We start from the raw sequence: 19,425 nt of genomic DNA on the forward strand, positions 1-19,425 counted from the left end.
GCTTTGGGATAAAAACCGCTTGTCATTATTTTGATAAAGGAGGAGCTCATTTTTAGCAGTCTTAGCGATAGAGCTGGATCTTACAGCAGATCTTTCTGTTTCCTTCAAAGCTCTCTTAGAAGTTTGCATTTTCATTGAGCCAGAATCTCCTTCCCTAGAATTTCCACTCATTAGTTCTGGTTTTGCCTTCATATAGTCACAAAAAATGATACCTAGCTATTAAATTTACATTTGTTTAGTTACTAGAGAAAATGTATTCCTATGTGTATTAGATTCTAATATTTTTTAGCTTGGGTTAATTTTTCTACTAGCAATTGAATTTTTAATGATATTTAAGAACTCTGTATGTTAAGGATATTAACCCCTTGTCTCATATTGTCATATGTATTTTCCCAATTTGTAATTGGTCATTTATTGATGTTGTATGTACATGTTGGGAGAATGTATAACTGTTTAATCCTGAATCTCTAGTGAAAAGTTCCTTCCTAGCTTTGTACCATACAAAAATTTGGCAGGCATGACATTTCTATATAATACCCTACATTAAAAATTTAAAAATTATACTAAAACTCCCAAACCAGATACTTTTATAGAAATAATACTGGATACCAAGTTATAAAGGACGTTGACTGTTGGAGGGAAATTCCACTCCCTTTGTTCAGATTAATCCTCTTCTGGTTTTTATTGTAAATTATACTTTTCCTTTGAGTGCCCTGTGTGGTCCTTTTTTAAAAGAGGAAATGGCATCATGCTTCACATTTTTAAGCCTCTGGCAGGCAGGCACTATTAATTTGTTTGCTTATTTAAAGCAGGAACCTTTTTTTTTTTTCTCTCTCTCTCTCTTTTCTTTTTAACTTTCTTTAGTAGCTTAGAAACCACAAGTCCACCTTAGACCTGCCTCTAAATTGTTTTCAACAACCCTTGGAATTGTATTCTGTCACTCCCCCATCCAGAGCCCCTCAAGATGAAGTGGGAGGAATGAAGTCATTGTGTTGCAAAATCTGTGGCCCAGGGACACTGCTACTGCTCCTGACTAGTCCCCAATGCTAGTTTGACCAGGAAAAGACCTCCTCCTGAGCCAGAATGCTAGCCCTCAGAAAACACTAGACCCAGTGTCGCCCCATCTGACTGTAGCTCTGTGTAGGCTGCAGTGGAAGTTTGGTTTCAGAAATTGTTGTTTCAGAAACTGATTAAGTAAAACTGATTAAGGTCAAAAGGCTGCATCTGGCCTAGAGTGTTCTAAATGGTGGTCCAAATAGAACTATGGTTGAATAATTATCAACCTGTACCTGTACAATTATTTCAGTCATTAAATCAGGGGAGGTGATATCACCACGTAATTCAGCCAAAAAAACCAAAAGCACCTTTCCTTGTTTCATAAGGTAGACTGTCCTGTATACCTGTGCTTCCTCTCTCTCATTTGCAGACGAAAGAGTACATTTTAAAAGTGAGAATTACTGACTGGGCAATGGCGGAGTGAGTAGGGAAGAAAATGAAGATTCCCATCTCTTTCTACCTCCTCTCTCTGCCTTCCTGGATGCTAGGGAGTTAGTCATTTGCTGAGGTATGAAAGAAGGCAATGCAACTTGACACCTGCTGGGAGTCACTGGAATAGCAAGCAGGAGGTGTGCCCTCCTTCCCCTGAATCAGAAGTATTTGAATGCCAAATTTGTAAGAAAAACCAATCCTAAATGGATGTGCCACTTTGTATCCTCTCTGACTACCCAGCCTCAGGCTCTGTCTCACAAATGCCCTGGAAAGTACAGTATTCTATTATCTTAATTTCTTTCTGAGTTGGCTTGTATGGCCTTTTTCTTTAATGGTGGGTTAAGGGGAGAAGTTTCGAGAGGAAAGGGAAAGTTCAATAAGTAAATGTGGTACCAGCCTTAGACAAATGTTTAGGCCATACATGTTGGTAGATAGGTTAAAAATACTCTTGTATCTCCTTCACTAACAAACTATAATATAAGAAATACATGAGGTAGCCAGCGTAAATTCCAGGAGGACATAAAGTCTGTCATTGGGTAGGATTTAATAAATATTAATTGGCGATGTTGATCAGCCTACTGGTGATAGGCATGGGTATAAGCAAAGGCTCTGTAGGCCATCTGTGCTGTTACTGGGAGGCAAATATCAGGTGGAAGTTTCAGGTAGTGGGGAGCAGGAGGCAGAGGGAGACATTCCCTTTATATGACCCTTTAAAAACATTGAGGTCTTGGGGCACCTGGGTGGCTCAGTATGTTAAGCATCCAACTCTTTATTTTGGCTCGGGTCCTGACCTCGTGGTTTGTGAGTTGGAGCCCCGCATCAGGCTCTGCGCTGACACGCAGAACATGCTTGGTATTCTCTCTTTCCCTCTCTTCCTGCCCCTCCCCTGCTCTCTTGTTCTCTCTCTCTCTCAAAATAAGTAAACATTAAAAACATTGACATCTTGGGGCACCTGGGTGGCTCATTTGGGTAAGCATCTGACTTTGGCTCAGGTCATGATCTTGCGGTTTGTGAGTTCAGGCCCCACATCAGGCTCTGGGATGACGGCTCAGATCCTTGAGCCCATTTCAGATTCTGTGTCTCCCTCTCTCTCTGCCCCTCCCCTGCTCATGCTCTGTCTCTCCTGCAGAAATAAATAAACATTTAAAAACAACAACAACAAAAAACATTGAAATCTTGGGATACTCCTGTCTGGCTCTGTCGGTAGAGTATTCAATTCTTGATCTCATGGTTGTGCATTTCAAGCCCCACATAGGTTGTAGGGATAACTTAAAAAAAAAATAAAATATTTTTTTACAAAATTAAATAAATAACAATAAAAACATTGAAGTCTTTATTGCAGTAGGGTCATTTCGGGCCTTCATGTTGGTGAGACCAGAATTTATTATGTATGTGAGGTCAGCTTAACGGTAGGATCATTTAAGAGAAATGGCAATAAATGTTTAAGGATTTCTGGCTTCCATTATCATTCCTGATTAATTTAAACCTGCATAATTTTATATCATAATTCCCCCCACCCCACCCCTGCTGATTATGGATCAGTTTCATTGCCATCTAAAGAACTCTAAACCAAGTCTTTTGGTTGGGAAAGGGGCTCTCTCACTCCCACCCCACCCCCCTCCAATACCTAGCCACAGCCCTAGGAGTGCTGGCTGTAACTCCTCTTTTCAGCAGTTATTTGACCCATCCCTGTTTTGATAGCACTCTTTGTTTTTCTAGGTTTGCTGTGGAATTTGTCATCTAATGACAAACTCAAGAATCTCATGATAACAGAAGCCTTGCTCATCCTGACTGAGAATATCATCATCCCCTTCTCTGGTTGGCCAGAAGGAGACTACCCCAAAGCAAACGGTTTGCTCGATTTTGATATATTTTACAACGTCACAGGATGCTTAAGGTAATGCCACTCTACAGGTCTTTCCTCTGTGTACCTTATATACTACATCCAGATTTTCTAAAACTCTACCCCACTACCTAGAGGTCCTATAAGAATTATAAAGATCACTCTAAATATAAGAAGCACAATGTAGAGACAATGAGAGAGGTAAAGTAAGAACAGAATGTTGTTTCTAGGCATGTTTGATTCCAGAAGCTACCCACATTAGTTCACAAGAGCGAGGATAAAGTTCCAATAAAACAGAGATCTAACCTGAACACCCAGAAGTACAGAGTGGCCTTCCCTATCTCCCAGGGTTTAAGGCAGGCTCCATGCTATTTTTAATTCATTAAAATCTAACTTAATGATGTGGTTAAAAAAATAATTGTAAACCTAGTGTTTCTGTTATATTTTATTAAAGCATAATTGTATTTGTTTTAGATGTACAAAATAACGGTTAGATATTTGTATATTTTACAGACGGTCACCAGAATAAGTCTAATGTTCATCACCATACATAGTCACAAAATTCTTTTTCCTTGTGATGAGAACTTTTATGATTTTTTTTTCTCTTAGCAACTTTCAAATATGTAGTATTGTATTATTAACTATAGTTGCCATGCTGTATGTTACATCTCCAGGACTGACTGACCTATTTATATGTTTGTTTATTTATTTATGGCATATGAAAATTTATTTCCATTATGGTTTTCTTTGGACTTACTTATTTTATAACTGGAAGTTTGTAACTTTTTCCACATATACCCACTTTGCACCCCTCCCCCCCCCCCCCCCCCCCGCCTCTGGAAACCCCACCAATCTGTACTCTGTATCAGCTTATTTGTTTTGTTTTGTTTTGTTTTAAAAGTAATCTCTAGGGGCGCCTGGGTGGCTCAGTCGGTTAAGCGTCCGACTTCAGCTCAGGTCATGATCTCGCAGTCTGTGGGTTCGAGCCCCGCATCGGGCTCTGTGCTGACAGCTCAGAGCCTGGAGCCTGCTTCGGATTCTGTGTCTCCCTCTCTCTCTGCCCCTCCCCTGCTCATGCTCTGTCTCTCTCTGTCGCAAAAATAAAAAAAAACATTAAAAAAAAATTTTTTTTTTAAATAAAATAAAATAAATAAAAGTAATCTCTATACCCAATATGGGGCTTGAACTTACAACCCCAAGATGTTCTACTGACTGAGCCAGCCCCTATGAGCTTCGTTTTTGTTTTTGTTTTGTTTCTTTTAGATTCCATTTATAAGTGAGATCATACAGTATTTATCTTTCTCTGACTTATTTCACTTAGCATAAGGCAGTCCATCCATGATGTTGCCAGGGGAGATATTTCATTCTTTATTGTTGCTGAATAATATTCCACGTATATATACCAGATTTTCTTATCCATTCATTTGTCAGTAGATACTCAGATTGTTTCCATAGATTGTTTCCATTTCTTGGCTATTATGAATAATGCTTCAGTGAACATGGGAGTGCATATATCTTTTCAAGTTAGTGTTTTCATTTTCTTTGGATAAATACTCAGAAGTGAAATTGCTAGATCATATGGTAGCTCTGTGTTTAATTTTTTGAGGAACCTCCATAATGTTTTCCATATTGGTTGTGCCAACTTACATTCCACAGGCACAGCACAAGGTTTGTCTCTTCTCCATATCCTCACCAACACTTGTTATTTCTTATCTTTTTGATGATAGCTATTCTAATAGGTGTGAGGTGATATGTCATTTTGATTTGCATTTCCTTGGTGATTAGTAACGAGCATTTTTTCATGTGCCTATTGGCCATCTCTGTCTTCTTTAGAAAAATGTCTCTTCAGTTCTTCTGAATCTATCTTTCCTTTTCTCTTTCCCTTCTCCTTTCACCACTTTCCCCAAGTATTCTTGACTTCTTTGTTGCAAATGAATTGACTGTATATGCTCAAGTTTATTTTTGGACTCTTTATTCTGTTCCAGTGACTTATGTGTCTGTTTTTATGCCAGTACCACATGCTATTTTGATTAATACAGCTTTGTAACATAGTTTGAAATCAGGGAATGTGATGCCTCCAGCTTTGTTCTTCCTTCTCAAGATTTCTTTGGCTGTTTGGGATCTTATGTGATTCCATACAATTTGTAGAATTGTTTGTTCTATTTCTGTGAAAAATGCCATTGAAAATTTGCTAGGAATTGCATTGAATTTGTAGATCGCCTTGGGTAGAATGGACATTTTAACAATGTTAATTCTACCAATTCCTGAGTATGGTATATCTTTTCATTTATTTGTGTCTTCAGTTTGTTTTTAATCAATGTCTTATCATTGTTAGTATACAGGTCTTTTACCTAGTTGGTCAAATTTATTCCTAGGTGTTTTTAAATAGCTGTAAGGCAACAAAGCCTAAAGGAACAGAATATTTTACCATAAGAACAGCTACTAAAGAAGTTAGTTTGAGCCGCATTTCTAAATAGTGGGATGAAAAAATGCTTGAGTTGTTTTCTCCTTTGGGCTGTCAGATGCCAGCTAAATCAAGAGAAAATAGAAACACATGCAGGAGAAAGAAAAATGCTAGTTTTAACTTCTTTAAAATCATGCATCTCAAGCTTTCTTGTATTTGAAAATAATCATTGTTCTTTATGTGCAAGGATTAAAAGAAATCAGAAGATGTAATCAAAATTAGACAGCCCATGAGAGGTCAGGACATATTCTGCCTTTTGTTGTTTTGTCTAGTTACAGTTCATTTTTGAGGGAATCTAGATGGTAACTGAGAGAATTTATCATGGTAAAATGTTTAATCTCCAAAGTTAATCACACAGTAATGCATATCAAATACCAGTTTTGTGTAAGAATTATGTTAGCTACTGAGAATTTTACAAAGATGAATAAGAAAATCTTTTGGGGATTTTTAATGTAGTAGGGAATGCAGATGAGTAAAAGCACTAGAACACAGCTACAGTGAAATGTATTTATTAGAGCAGTGGGCCCCTGGAGCATTAGCATCTGCATCACCTGGGTCCCACCCAGACCTTATGAATCAGAAACTCTCAGGGTGGGGCCCAGCAATCTCGTTTTGACAAGCCCTCCTGGTGATTCTGATGCCATGGTATCAGAAGTGCAAGTGAGGTGCTGCAGGAATGCAGAACAAAGGACAATTCATGCCAGCTGACTGGGATCTGAAAGACACTATAGAAGGGGTGCCAAATGAACTAGGCCTTGGTGGATTATTTCAATAGTCAGAAATTCTCTAAGGACTAAGGACTAAATTCTTGAACAGCAGAAGAGGTGCCTATATGATCTGTTTGAATCTGTCCTTCTGTACAGTTCACTAGAACTGCTTTTTTATTGCACTTTTGACCTAATAACACATTTTGTTCTACTTGAAAACATTTTGGGGGGAAAATAAATAAATAAAGTAAATAAAAATAAAAACATTTTGGAGACAGCTGGGTGGCCCAGTCGGCTAAGCATCCGAGTCTTGATTTTTGCTCAGGTTATGATCTCACAGTTTGTGGGCTCGAGCCCCACATCGGGCTCTGCACTGACCATGAAGCCTGCTTGGGATTCATTATCTCTCTCTCTCTCTTTCTCTGCCCCTGCCTTGCTAACATTCTCTCCCCTCCTTCCCTCCCTCTCTCTCTCTCAAAATAAATAAAAATAAACACTCAAAAAATTAAAAACATTTTGCATCTCAAAATTTCTCTGTAGCTCCCCTTGCCTGGCTGTGTACATCAGAGTTCTTAAAGTGGCAGATGTATCCGGACTTTTTCAACTCAAAATGACAGATACTCAACTCAAACTCACTCAAGCCAAATAAGGATTCATTGGCTCATGTGGGTGATATGTTGACAGTCACTTGTGAAAGTGAAGGAAGTACACGAGGAACCATGACCTCAAGGACTAGGACAGAAATTCAGCATCCCTGGGACTCACTCTGTTTTTTTTTTCTTTAAGTTTATTTATTTATTTGGGGGGGTGGGGGGAAGGGAGAATGAATGGGGGAGGGGCAGAGACAGGGAAAGAATCCCAAGCAGCTCCTCTGCCAGCACTCAGCCCAACGTGGGACTGGATCTTATGAACCAAGAGATCATGACCTGACCCGAGATCAAGAGTTAGACACTTGATGGACTGGGCCCCCACCCAGGTGCCCCTCACCCTTTTTTAAAATTTCTATCTTCTCTCTGCTTCCTCTTCTTTTGCAGGTTGAGCTCATTTCTCTACAAATGCAAACATGTCTACACATTCTGTTTATCTTTAATCCTTGACACCTAGCAAAGTTTCTGACATATAGTAAGCAAATATAAAGTATTTGAATTAAAAAAATAAATGAATGAGCAAATGAAAAAATGATGAACTGAGTGAATAATCAAGTCTGGCAACAGTATCAAATTTGTGATGGGAAGTGATCAAACAGAAGATGGAAACATAGGCTAAGGCCAGATTGTGGGGGCCTTGAAGGTCATCTTAAGGAGTTAATTTTTTTCTTCTGTAAGCAAGATTAGCTAGTATGGGAGGATAGAAATATGAGTTCTGTGTGAAGAAGAATTATAATATCAATGGGAAGGGTGTATTGAGAAGGTGAATAATATAAAGATAAAAACGTGAGTAACAAATTTCTTTGTGTAGTTTCCCCTTATCAATGAAGAATAAAAGATTTGCATGGTCAGAGTGTAGCAGTGCCCTGGTTCACACACATTTTCCAGAAGATGTGATAGCTGAATACACTCCCATCAGTATGAAACCATTTCAAACAGTGTTTGCAAAACCAATCCAAACCACTGATTTGAACTACTTTCAGAAGCAGAATATAGCAAAAAATCTACAAAATTGAATGCCATATTATATGCTTAAGTATCTGTTCTTATTTCACCTGTATATCTAATTTACAATAATAATAACTGACATTTATTGTGTATTAGGTTCTAGAAACTATTCTGAATGCTTTATTAGGATTTTCTCAGTGTATTCTTTAACTTACAAATCCTTGTAAAGTAAGCTTTCTCTATCTTGTAGATGAGGGGCTTAGATTAATGATTTTTCCCCAATGTCATGTAACTGGTAAGAGACAAAGCTGGAATTCTGATCCAGGAAGGCTGTCTCCAAAGCCAAATACATTTATAAATGAATACATTAATGTTTGTCACATTTCTACAGACTGTGCTCATGTGGATAAAACGTCTGCCCTTTACAGTCTTGTAACCTCACAGGGTAGGTAGGCCAATTTAAAGTCACATTCAAGTCTTAAAGTACTGTATCCCTGTCTCCTTGTTTTTGTTTTAGAAGTTCTGTGCAAGTGGAACTCTACACTGCGTTTCATATAAACAGAGAAGGTACAAAGGGTGAAGCCTAAGAAATGAGAGAAATTTCCATGAGAGGAGATGGCATTGTAGGCAAATCAGGGTAGATGTTGTCATTGTGAGTATAAAAGCCTCTAGGACCTGTGCTAGGACAAATGCGCAGAATGTAAGAGAAGACCTCTAGGGAACCTGCAATCAAATAGCCTCAGTTTCCATGACAATAGAAGTGTCTGCTGAGCAGTTGCTTATTTTTGACCACAGCTTCTCTAAAAAAGATTTTAAGACAGGTGTTGACTGGTTCTAACAAGTGTGAATCTAAGCTGAATAAGAAGGTCATAAATGTTAGCAAATATCTTAATTGCTACAAGTTTATTTGAGGTATTCTGTCCCCCAGAGAGTATAAGAGCCAAAAATGAATTGGCCACATGAGCAGTATCCTTGGCATTATGGTTGACTCAGGTTAGCCTAGCTAAATTTTTTCAATCTACTTAGGAGAAAAACTGCATGCACCAGTGACTTTGTCCCTTTACTAACTTGACACTGAGATCAGTTTTGAGAAGGACTTCCCTTGGTCTGCATATAACAATGGCATAGAATTAGTCACTTGCTTTGTTGATGAAATTGTGGCAGTGGCCCTGTCCACCGGGAGCTGCCTCAGCGAGATTGCATTCACACAGGAGCACCTGCAGAGTTTATCATTCAGAGAGACTGTCAGGTACAGCATACTTGTCAGGTGTCAGATCTCTTACATACAGGATTAACGTCTGCTTGCAGCAGCATTTTCCATGGGACTTAGCGCTTTCTTTAGGTTTCTTATACAATATTATGCAAGCCTAAGAGTAGTAAAATCCAAGGTAGGAGAGGAAACATAAAAGTGTACCCTCTACCTTGTGCTAGAGCCAGCAAAAGCGATCGTCAGCATCTCTTAACTCCATAGGCAGTGACCTCATGTTGGTAACTTGAAATCAGCCACTGGGAGTATGTATACCATAGAAACTGGCAAATGCTGCAAGTCAGAGGTCTCCCAACTCCCTTGCCCCTAGAAAGTTAGTTGTTAAATAAACATTTACCAGCACACCACCAGATCTGAATTTCTGTTAATTACCATCAAAATGTGGATAGTTAGGATACAAGCATATTTTTTTTCTATACACATCCCTTTTCAAAGAAGAAACAATTCCTTTGTTTTCTTGGAAGATATTCCAAAGCTTCATTTCTTTTTTCTTTTTTTTTTTTTTTTGAATGGAGAATTTTTTTTTCAAATTATTTTTATTTATTTAGAGTGAGAAGTGTAACAGTTAAAATATTTGATAATTCATTGCAATCAGTAGGATACACTCTGCCAGGAATTTCAGATTCCAAAAGACTTATGTGACAATCATAGAATTATAAATTTACCAAAAAGCATTAGCTGCCTTCTTTGATTTAACACCTCTCCTACAAGCACACTCATTGTGATGAGCCCCTGCTTTCCAATTAATATGGGTAACTTCTTAGCAATTGATGTGACATGGCTATCAAATCTGTATGTTCCACCTCCCTCATTGACACACTTTTGGAAAACCTTTGGATGTGACAAATAAAACCAATGGTTATTATCAGGGGAGGTTTGAAATTTCTACCAAAGATTTACCACTGTTCTCTGTTCCTCCATATTATTCTCCTGGCTTCTATCTTCCCCTCCTTCCTTCCTTTCATTTCTTTCCCCCTCTTTCCTCAGTCTTTGTTCTCTTAAAGGAGAAGGGGTGGAAATAACTTAGAGGTCAGAAATTAGAATGCCTCCAGACTTCAGATTGGACTTCTTGTGGACAGGAGTAAGACCATGTGGAATGGCAGAAACTGTCAGACTAGAGAATGGCGGGGAAAAATGCTTGTTCCAAGAGCAGTGAGATTCAAACTTCTGGAAGACACTTCGGGCCAAACACAAACATCTCTAGGCAGCCTCTGTTAGTAGTCTCCTTCTTCATTCTTGAAGAAATTAAGCGGACAGTGATTCTCCCACAAGTACAGAACCAGTTATCAGAAATTTGAGAAAGGAAACTAGTCCAGCTTTCTTGGTATTTTACCACTTAGTCTATCTTTCCTCTTACCCAACATTGTATTTATTCCTTGAATGCCTGCTACATTCAAAGCACTGTTTAAATTTCTGAAATTTCAAAGGGAGATGAGATCTATCTTTGCCCTGGAGGAACTCCAGGTTTAGTAGGAGAGACAGGCACCTGAAGAGAAAAGTCACAGTCCATTTGATAAGAAGTATAAAAGGTATGAAAGACCAAGGCATTGAGTTGCCTGAAGGTTGGAAAAAGTTAACTGGAAAGTTACATTGAAGGAGCTTTTAAAGGATGAGTAGGTGTTTGAATGTCCCTCTCCATCTTCAGCTCCTCATTCTGTTACTGGTTCGTCTCTGTCATTTTTCAATATAGTCATATTAATCTTATCACCATAATTGAAGACCACCCTAGAATTTTGCCTTTTTGTTTAGGATGATTTTTCTTATTCTTGGCCCATAGATGCCAGTTAGAGAAGCAAATGGTTACCACATTTCCCTTGCAAATTACTCAAACTTCATTTTCTCCACATCATAGTATAGCAAATGTGTTTTGATGAATGTATAATATAATTATATAAACTAAAATCATAACTGTCTTAAAAGAAACTTCCATTGTCACTTATTACTGTAAATCTAACCAGGGTGGATTTGAGTGGTCAGAGAAAGCAAACTACCTTAAAAAGAAAAGCTGTACTTATCAGTCTTGTGTCCTAATTAGCCACAGGGTTGAGAGTAATGTCATGGGGTGGGAGGGGGTGCTGTACTGAATATCAGTACACCTACTCTCTGGAAAAAGAATGTCTCTGTAAAATTTTAATATATTCAAATATATCTATCTTGTTGAGTATTAAAAAATATGGTGTTACTGAATTTCATTTTAGACATATCTAGATATCAAACTTCAGAACTTTTTTGAATCTGCATTTCCTTAATTATATATTTTCATTCTATTTATTTGTGCTCATTCATCCCTTATTCTGAATATTCATGACAGAAAAGGATTTATTTGGTCTAGCTGTGTGCATAATGCTAGATGATTATTTAAATAATTAAGATTACTTAAACTAGGGTCTAGTTTCCCTGATTATCAAATAAGTTTTTTTGTGTGTGAGAATATAGATCCAAAGCAAGTCAGAACTACTTTTTAAAATTGTAATTTAAATGTAGTTCTTTATTTCTGGAAAATAATTTAATATAAAGCTAGAAGATAGTGTAAACAATACCAAAACTTGATAGAAGTATTCACATAATTCAGCCTACAGAGTGGTTTTTCCAGAAATATAAAGACAATTGAATCATCAACTTCAAACACATGTATTTGGTTAATTATTTAAATTCTTCACATTTGATATGTAAACATAAGCAACATTGAAGTCTGTTGATAGAGAGGAAAATTTTTTCTGTGCCCTTCAAGATTCTTCTGGCTGGTCTAACAATCAAATTGACTTGAGACAGACTAGCAGGAGAAAGTCAAACAAAAGCTTAATAAAATGTATATCTCCTATATACATGGGAGAAACCCAAGAAAACTGAGTAACTCCCCAAAATGGCTAAAGCCATCACCTTAAATATCATCTTCAGTCAGAGACAAAGAAGACGTTGGGGGTGGGAGTCAGGGAAGTTACCAGGCAAACCACAGTAAACAAGAATAAGGCTGTTAGGCAGTTTTAAGTTCATGCTTTCTCCATTGATAATTTTTTAGAGATTTAGAGTCTTCCCCCACTTGCCAATATAGCTAGGAGACACCTTCACAAATGGAGATTTCCCTTATAAATGTAAATGTCTCTTACAAAAGTGTAACTTCCACTTGGTTTGCAGACCTTCTCCTGTGTTTGCTACTTCTTAAAAATAACCAGCTTAAAATAATATGTCAAAGAGGCATTCCTTGGGGTGACAACATTTACTCCTGTACACCATATGTAATGGAATTGGCAATATTTACAGCAATGTTATACTATCAGTTATAATTGCATTTTATATGTGGTACATTTTAGATACTGTGGGGGTCAAGGATAGACCACCCTAAGAGGGCCCACCTTGACATGAAGATTATTTTGAGCTGAAGGCAATCAAGATCCTGTGGGCTCTAGAGAAAATTTTGCCCCTTTGTTAACTACATAGAATACCCTAAATTAGGGGTCTTTCCAAAATAAGCGTTATTAGCAGAGATAAATTTTATCTGACCCATCTGTATGGCAGGACAAACATCTAATTACCAAACATCTGCTCTTACTGCCCTGTAAATTATATTCCTCTGAAGTCCCAGACCCCTACCCACTTCTTCTTAGTTCAGAATGACTCATATACTTCATTTTGCCTCATATACTTCAGGCAAAATTCTTTGGAATTTCCATGACTGTGTAGATTCTGTAATCTACTGTAAATATGCTATTTGATTTTCTCCTCTAAATATGTGTCATGTCAATTTGATTTTTAGTCCAGCTGGAAGGATCAGAATTCTTGGGGGACAGAAATTCTTGGTCACCAATAATATAGAAACAAATGTGTAGTTTAACGGATTAAATTATTTTGTAAATGTCTCTTCACATAAATTTAAAAGGTGTAAGTTGTATTTAAATGGATATATAAGAGCTTCCTGGGTAGCTCAGTCAATTGAGCATCCGACTCTTGATTTTGGCTCAGGTTGTGATCTCACAGTTCGTGGGTTCAAGCCCTGCATCAGGCTTTGTGCTGACAGCATGGAGCCTATTTGGAATTCTTTCTCCCTCTCCCTCTGCCCCGCCTCCACTCACACACTCTCTCTCTCAAAAGTAAACGTTTAAAAAATAAATGGGTATATAAAATCTGGATTTTAAAAAATGTTTTATAAGCTAAATCTTGGAGATTTCAGATCATCAGTTTGAAATCTCTCATCAGTGGGGCCTCTGGGTGGCTCAGTCAGTTAAGCGTCCGACTTCGGCTCAGGTCATGATCTCACAGTTCATAGGTTCGAGCCCTGCATCAGGCTCTGTGCTGACAGCTCAGAGCCTGGAGCCCGCTTCGGATTCTGTGTCTCCCTCTCTCTCTGTTCCTCCCCCACTCATGCTCTGTCTCTCTCCTTCAAAAATAAATAAAAACATTTAAAAAAAAATTGAAATCTCTTATCAGTAAGATAGTAAAGCAAACAAATCAAACATCAAACCAAGCAAATACAGCCATGTTTTCATCCCTCTCTGATCTCCCTCAGCCCAGTGCTCTTAAGAGTATATGTCACATTAGAATTGTCAAACAGCACAATGACAATCCTTGAAAAGGTCTCACTTCTTCAGACTCAATTTTCTCCTGTTCTATCCATGCCCTTAGCAGATAGGCCCAGATTAAAAATTGTACTTCTCAATAATTATATGACATCTCTCTTTGTCAAAGAAACTCTTATCATAGTCAGAATTACTATTAAAAATTTTGTGATTCATCATTATTTAAGAAAAAAATGAGCAGGTTGATGTATTTGGATAAAGCAGCTGATGACTTTGTTGCTATCCTGTGGTTAAAGTCTATGGCTGTCTTGGAGGTACAGACTATCTGAGCATCATATGATTTTCGCTAGGACGTAAGCAACTTTATCAATCTTAGTCTGGTACCCAGATGTCTCCCTTAGGTGTCAAGAGTGTCTACCCAAGTTCCAGTGGCTTCTGGGCATATTTTAAAAATGAGTTTGCTCTTGATAATTGATTTGAAATGTAATTTGGCATTTTATCTTGAACAGCCAGCTAAATCCAAAAGAAAGGACTGTTAACCTGCCAACCAGATTGTTACTGGTTGCATTGACTATTCAGAATACTTTTGGAGGACCTGAAAAATACAGGAAAGCAAAACTAAAGGATTTTTAAGGACAGATTTTCTCCTCCTCTACCTTCTGGTTTCTTGATGTATAATAGATGCTGACATATCTTTGTTCAGTTAATGTTCCTTGTCCTGGAAGGAACAAGATATGTAGGTGGGAGAGCTTTGTTCTACTTCCCAATGATGCTTCTGTTTGCAGACCAAACAGTTGACTTTGGCTGATGTTTGCAGATACCTTCAGGAACTGATGTTGACTTCAGGGTAACAGACAAGCCCTTCTCTTGGCAAAGAGTTTTTGTCCCTCTGCCAGCTCAAATGAGGCTCCCCTTTTGTTCTGTGCAATAACAGACTGCCTCTGCTGCTTTCTCTGGGTTAATCACAGACAAGGCCCAACTGTTTGATATATATCAGCTGAGAGATCAACAAAAGCCCAGACCTAAATCTCAAATAACAAGAGGAAGAAGGACGCCTCCTTATCCACCAATCTCTTATCAAGTGCCTGTTGGGTCTTAGAATGGACTCTGACCAAGCACTTAGCGGACTGAGGCCTTACTGCACAATTTCTGATGCATAACATTAGAAATCCCACAATTGTTGGTGAATGTGAAGATGTAGCCATAGTATTTTTTAAACCATTGAGGTGATCACTATTTCAGTATGCTTGGTTATACCTTGAAGACTGGTCCCACAGGCAGTAGGTCTTGCATGTGATACACATGTAAACTGTGTGTTAGTAGAAAACCACACCTATAATCAGTAGACATTGCCCCATTTAAAAAAAAATGGGGGGGGGGGGGCTGGGTGACATAGTTAAGTGTCTGTCTTTGGCTCAGGTCATGATCTCACGGTCCGTGAGTTGGAGCCTGCTTCAGATTCTGTGTCTCCTTTCTCTGCCCTCTCCCTGCCCCAAAAGTAAGTAAATATTTTTAAAATATTTTTAAAAAATCTCTGCCTCTTAGAATTACTTGTTGGTGAAGTATCTTACTTTGGGGCATCTGGGTGGCTCAGTCGTTAAGAGGCTGACTTGGGTTCAGGCCATGATCTCTTGGTTTGTGAGTTCAAGCCCCGCATCAGGTTCTGCACTGCAGAGCCTGCTTGGGATTTTCTTTCTCTCCTTCTCTCTCTACCCCTCCCCTGCTTGTGTGCACACATGTGCAGACACGCACTCGCGCTCTCGCTCTCTCTAATAAATTAAAAAAAAAAAAAAAAAGATTGACTTTAACCATATTATTATCTGTCATTCTCCTATCTGGTAAACAATTATAGCCTTTCACTTTATTTTTTTTTTAATTTTAATTTCAGTATAGTTAACATACCGTGTTCATTTCCCCTAGCTAGTTGGCCATGCACCACACAGTGAGCTTTGAACATTCTGTGTTGTAACAAACTTTCTTTCAGTGCTGGCAGACTGGTTGTAACAGCATGCCTGCCTACAAGCAGCCACACACAGATAATTGTTGATGGAAGGGCCAATAAAAATCCTACTAGAAGCAGATAATTCTGATTTTAAACAGGAGTCACAGGTCAGGATTCCAAATGAGATTTTAGCATGCTGTGATTTGGGGGAATTTTATGAAAATTACAGATCATAATATTTATATAATGCCTACTCTATCTGTCACACACACTAAATTGCAGTTATTTTTATCATTTGACTTTGTCCATTCTTTGGTTCACCGTATGAATTGAAGGTTTAGTCACCCTGTCATTAATCTTAACAAGGATATACCATTCTTCTTTTAATTCTAGCGAGGTCCAGGGTGTTTGGTTTTCTTTTCTTCTTTTCATTGTGACACTCAGGAATGTGGGAGATAAGTGGTCGCAGACAGAGTCACGAATCGCTGATTCGCTTTTGGATAAAACGCCCGAATCCTCCTAAATATGTGAGGTTTTGTTCAGAGATGTACAGAGGGTTCAGATTCTATTTTTTCCCCACCTATTACAGGTCACATTACCAGAAAAACTCTTTTTAATACCTTGCGTATTAAGGTATTACCTTTTTTTTTTTTTAAACGTTTATTTATTTTTGAGACAGAGAGAGAGCATGAATGGGGGAGGGTCAGAGAAAGGAAGACACAGAATCCGAAGCAGGCTGCAGGCTCCGAGCTGTCAGCACAGAGCCCGACGCGGGGCTCAAACTCACAGACCACAAGATCATGACCTGAGCCGAAGTCAGATGCTTAACCGACTGAGCCACCCAGACGCCCCAATACCTTCATGTGTATAAAGATCACAAGCAACCGATGAAACTGGTGTCCTCCCAGTCTGACTCAGTGAAGGTGAAGAGCTCCAAAACAGCCCTGCCTTGGTCACTGTATTTATATTCCCTGCCTTGGTGCAATGAGTTTATATTCCTTCTTCTGAGGCCCTGGCCACCTGCCTCCAACCCCCACTCCAAGGACCTGGTTTTTATTTTTTTTATTTTTCTTTTAAAATTTTTTAACATTTATTTGTCTTTGTGAGACAGAGACACAGCGTGAGTGGGGGAGGGGCAGAGAGAGAGGAGACACAGAATCCAAAGCAGGCTCCAGGCTCTGAGCTGACAGCACAGAGCCTGATGTGGGGCTGGAACTCACAAACCATAAGGTCATGACCTGAGCCGAAGTCAGACATTTAACCGACGGAGCCACTCAGGTGCCCCTAAGGACCTGGTTTTTAAATTTCAGTGTACCAACAGCATGAGGTTTCAGCTTCCTGGAAGTTGCCCACATACTTACTAAGACTTTGGCTAGATTATACCAGAGGAAGTAAATGCATCATTTAATTGAGTTAACACCATAGACACTAAATTAAGCATTTCTAATATATTCATTGGTAACTCTGATAATCAATTTTTAATGAGTCATGTGTTTGCTCATTCTCTTACTTTTCAGTAGGATTTTTGTTTTGACATACTGATGCTTGATATTGTTCCATTTATAACTTTGGGATTTTTTTCATATTAAACTTCCATTGGGCTACATGTAAGGAAATATTTCTTAGGATTCATGAGATATATTGTAAAAGCTTCCATTCTGCCTGAGATCATCACGGTTTATTTCTCTGATTCCCACAAGCTTAAATACTAGCTATTGAAAAAACTATTTTAGTACTTTAAAATAGATATATCATTTTAGTAATTACTGCTTCTTTTCAGAGTGGTGCAATAGCAAATTCCTTTCTGACTAGTGACTTCTATTCATGGATATAGCACTATAAAATAATCCACCCTTATCGTTCATATTTCTGGGTGGTTAAGTAAGGTAGGAACTATTTTTGATATGCAGGAGCAAATGACTGAAGCAGTGGGGTTCCATGCACTTTCTGTCAACAACGGTATCAACTGCCAGAAAATCCTGATAAGTCCCATTTCAAGCAAGCAGAGTCTGGATAATACCAAACTGCAAGACAGCAGTTCATGCGTGTGAACTGGCAGTCCTGCCAATTTGAATTACCATTCTCACCCACAATAAACACTTTGAAGTTGAACGAAGTTAAGCCATCCATCTGCAAGGTATATAGTGGCTTCAGCTAGTGAGAAATCTTTTGATTTGTCAAAGCAATTTTAGACTACTGCCATTTCTCCAAGCCAGAGGTTGCAAAGGTCAAAGGGAAGCTTTCAAACACGTGATAGCATTGTCTCAGAGTTGGGGGACATATGGTGTTTGCTAACCAAATGGCAGAGTGAATAAATGTTAGACGAGGCATGCTCTATTCTGGAAAATAAAGAATAGCTCTCCTATCCTGACGTTACCACTACTGTGCTATCATCAAGAAAAGTAACTTAAACTCTGTGGACCTCAGTTTCTCCAGGTATAAGATGAGATGACTGGAAAAGATGCTTTTTCAGTTTCTGTCAAGCTTCTTCAAAGAGTGGATACAGGATCTTGGTGCAAATGATCATTTCTTGGGCAAAACCTACAGTAAAAATGGTTTGATTTACAGTTTATGAACCCATGAGTTTTCTTTTTTCAATGGTACAGTAAAAAGTAAATAAAGAGAATAAAGAGGTGAATCTGTAATTAGAATAGTCAAATGAAAACCAGAGTCACAGAAGGGATTTTGTTAAAGTTAAAAATTCATTGTAGAATAGACACTTCTCTAAAGAAGACATCCAGCTGGCCAGCAGGCACATGAAAAGATGCTCAACATTGCTCCTCATCAGGGAAATACAAATCAAAACCACACTCAGATATCACCTCACGCCAGTGAGAGTGGCCAAAATGAACAAATCAGGAGACTATAGATGCTGGAGAGGATGTGGAGAAACAGGAACCCTCTTGCACTGTTGGTGGGAATGCAAATTGGTGCAGCCGCTCTGGAAAACAGTGTGAAGGTTCCTCAGAAAATTAAAAATAGACCTACCCTACCCTATGACCCAGCAATAGCACTGCTAGGAATTTACCCAAGGGATACAGGAGTCCTGATGCATAGGGGCACTTGTACCCCAATGTTTATAGCAGCACTCTCAACAATAGCCAAATTATGGAAAGAGCCTAAATGTCCACCAACTGATGAATGGATAAAGAAATTGTGGTTTATATACACAATGGAGTACTACATGGCAATGAGAAAGAATGAAATATGGCCCTTGGTACCAACGTGGATGGAACTGGAGAGTGTGATGCTAAGTGAAATAAGTCATACAGAGAAAGACAGATACCATATGTTTTCACTCTTAGGTGGATCCTGAGAAACGTAACAGAAACCCATGGGGGATGGGAAGGGGAAAAAAAAAAAAAAGAGGTTAGAGTGGGAGAGAGCCAAAGCATAAGAGACTCTTAAAAACTGAGAACAAACTGAGGGTTGATGGGGGGTGGGAGGGAGGGAGGGGAGGATTGGTGATGGGCATTGAAGAGGGCATCTTTTGGGATGAGCACTGGGTGTTGTATGGAAACTGACAATAAATTCCATATAAAAAAAATTCATTGTATTGATCCAGCAACCATTCTCTCCTCGACTGTTAGGATGAATCATGAACT

The 19,425-nt window shown here is 38.6% G+C and overlaps 1 protein-coding gene across 2 annotated transcripts in view; it reads left to right on the forward strand.

Annotated features, from left to right (window-relative positions):
* The window catches only part of PKP2 (plakophilin 2), a 94,894-nt gene that overhangs the window by 51,557 nt on the left and 23,912 nt on the right, over positions 1–19,425 (forward strand). For both annotated transcript variants that reach the window (XM_058743128.1, XM_058743129.1), the window contains exon 6: positions 3,208–3,385. In XM_058743128.1, coding sequence (XP_058599111.1) covers positions 3,208–3,385 — 178 coding nt within the window. The remainder of the gene's footprint in view (positions 1–3,207; positions 3,386–19,425) is intronic.

The sequence above is a fragment of the Neofelis nebulosa genome, chromosome 8 (genome assembly GCF_028018385.1).
Source record: "Neofelis nebulosa isolate mNeoNeb1 chromosome 8, mNeoNeb1.pri, whole genome shotgun sequence".
In the NCBI taxonomy this organism is placed as follows: Eukaryota; Metazoa; Chordata; class Mammalia; order Carnivora; family Felidae; genus Neofelis; species Neofelis nebulosa.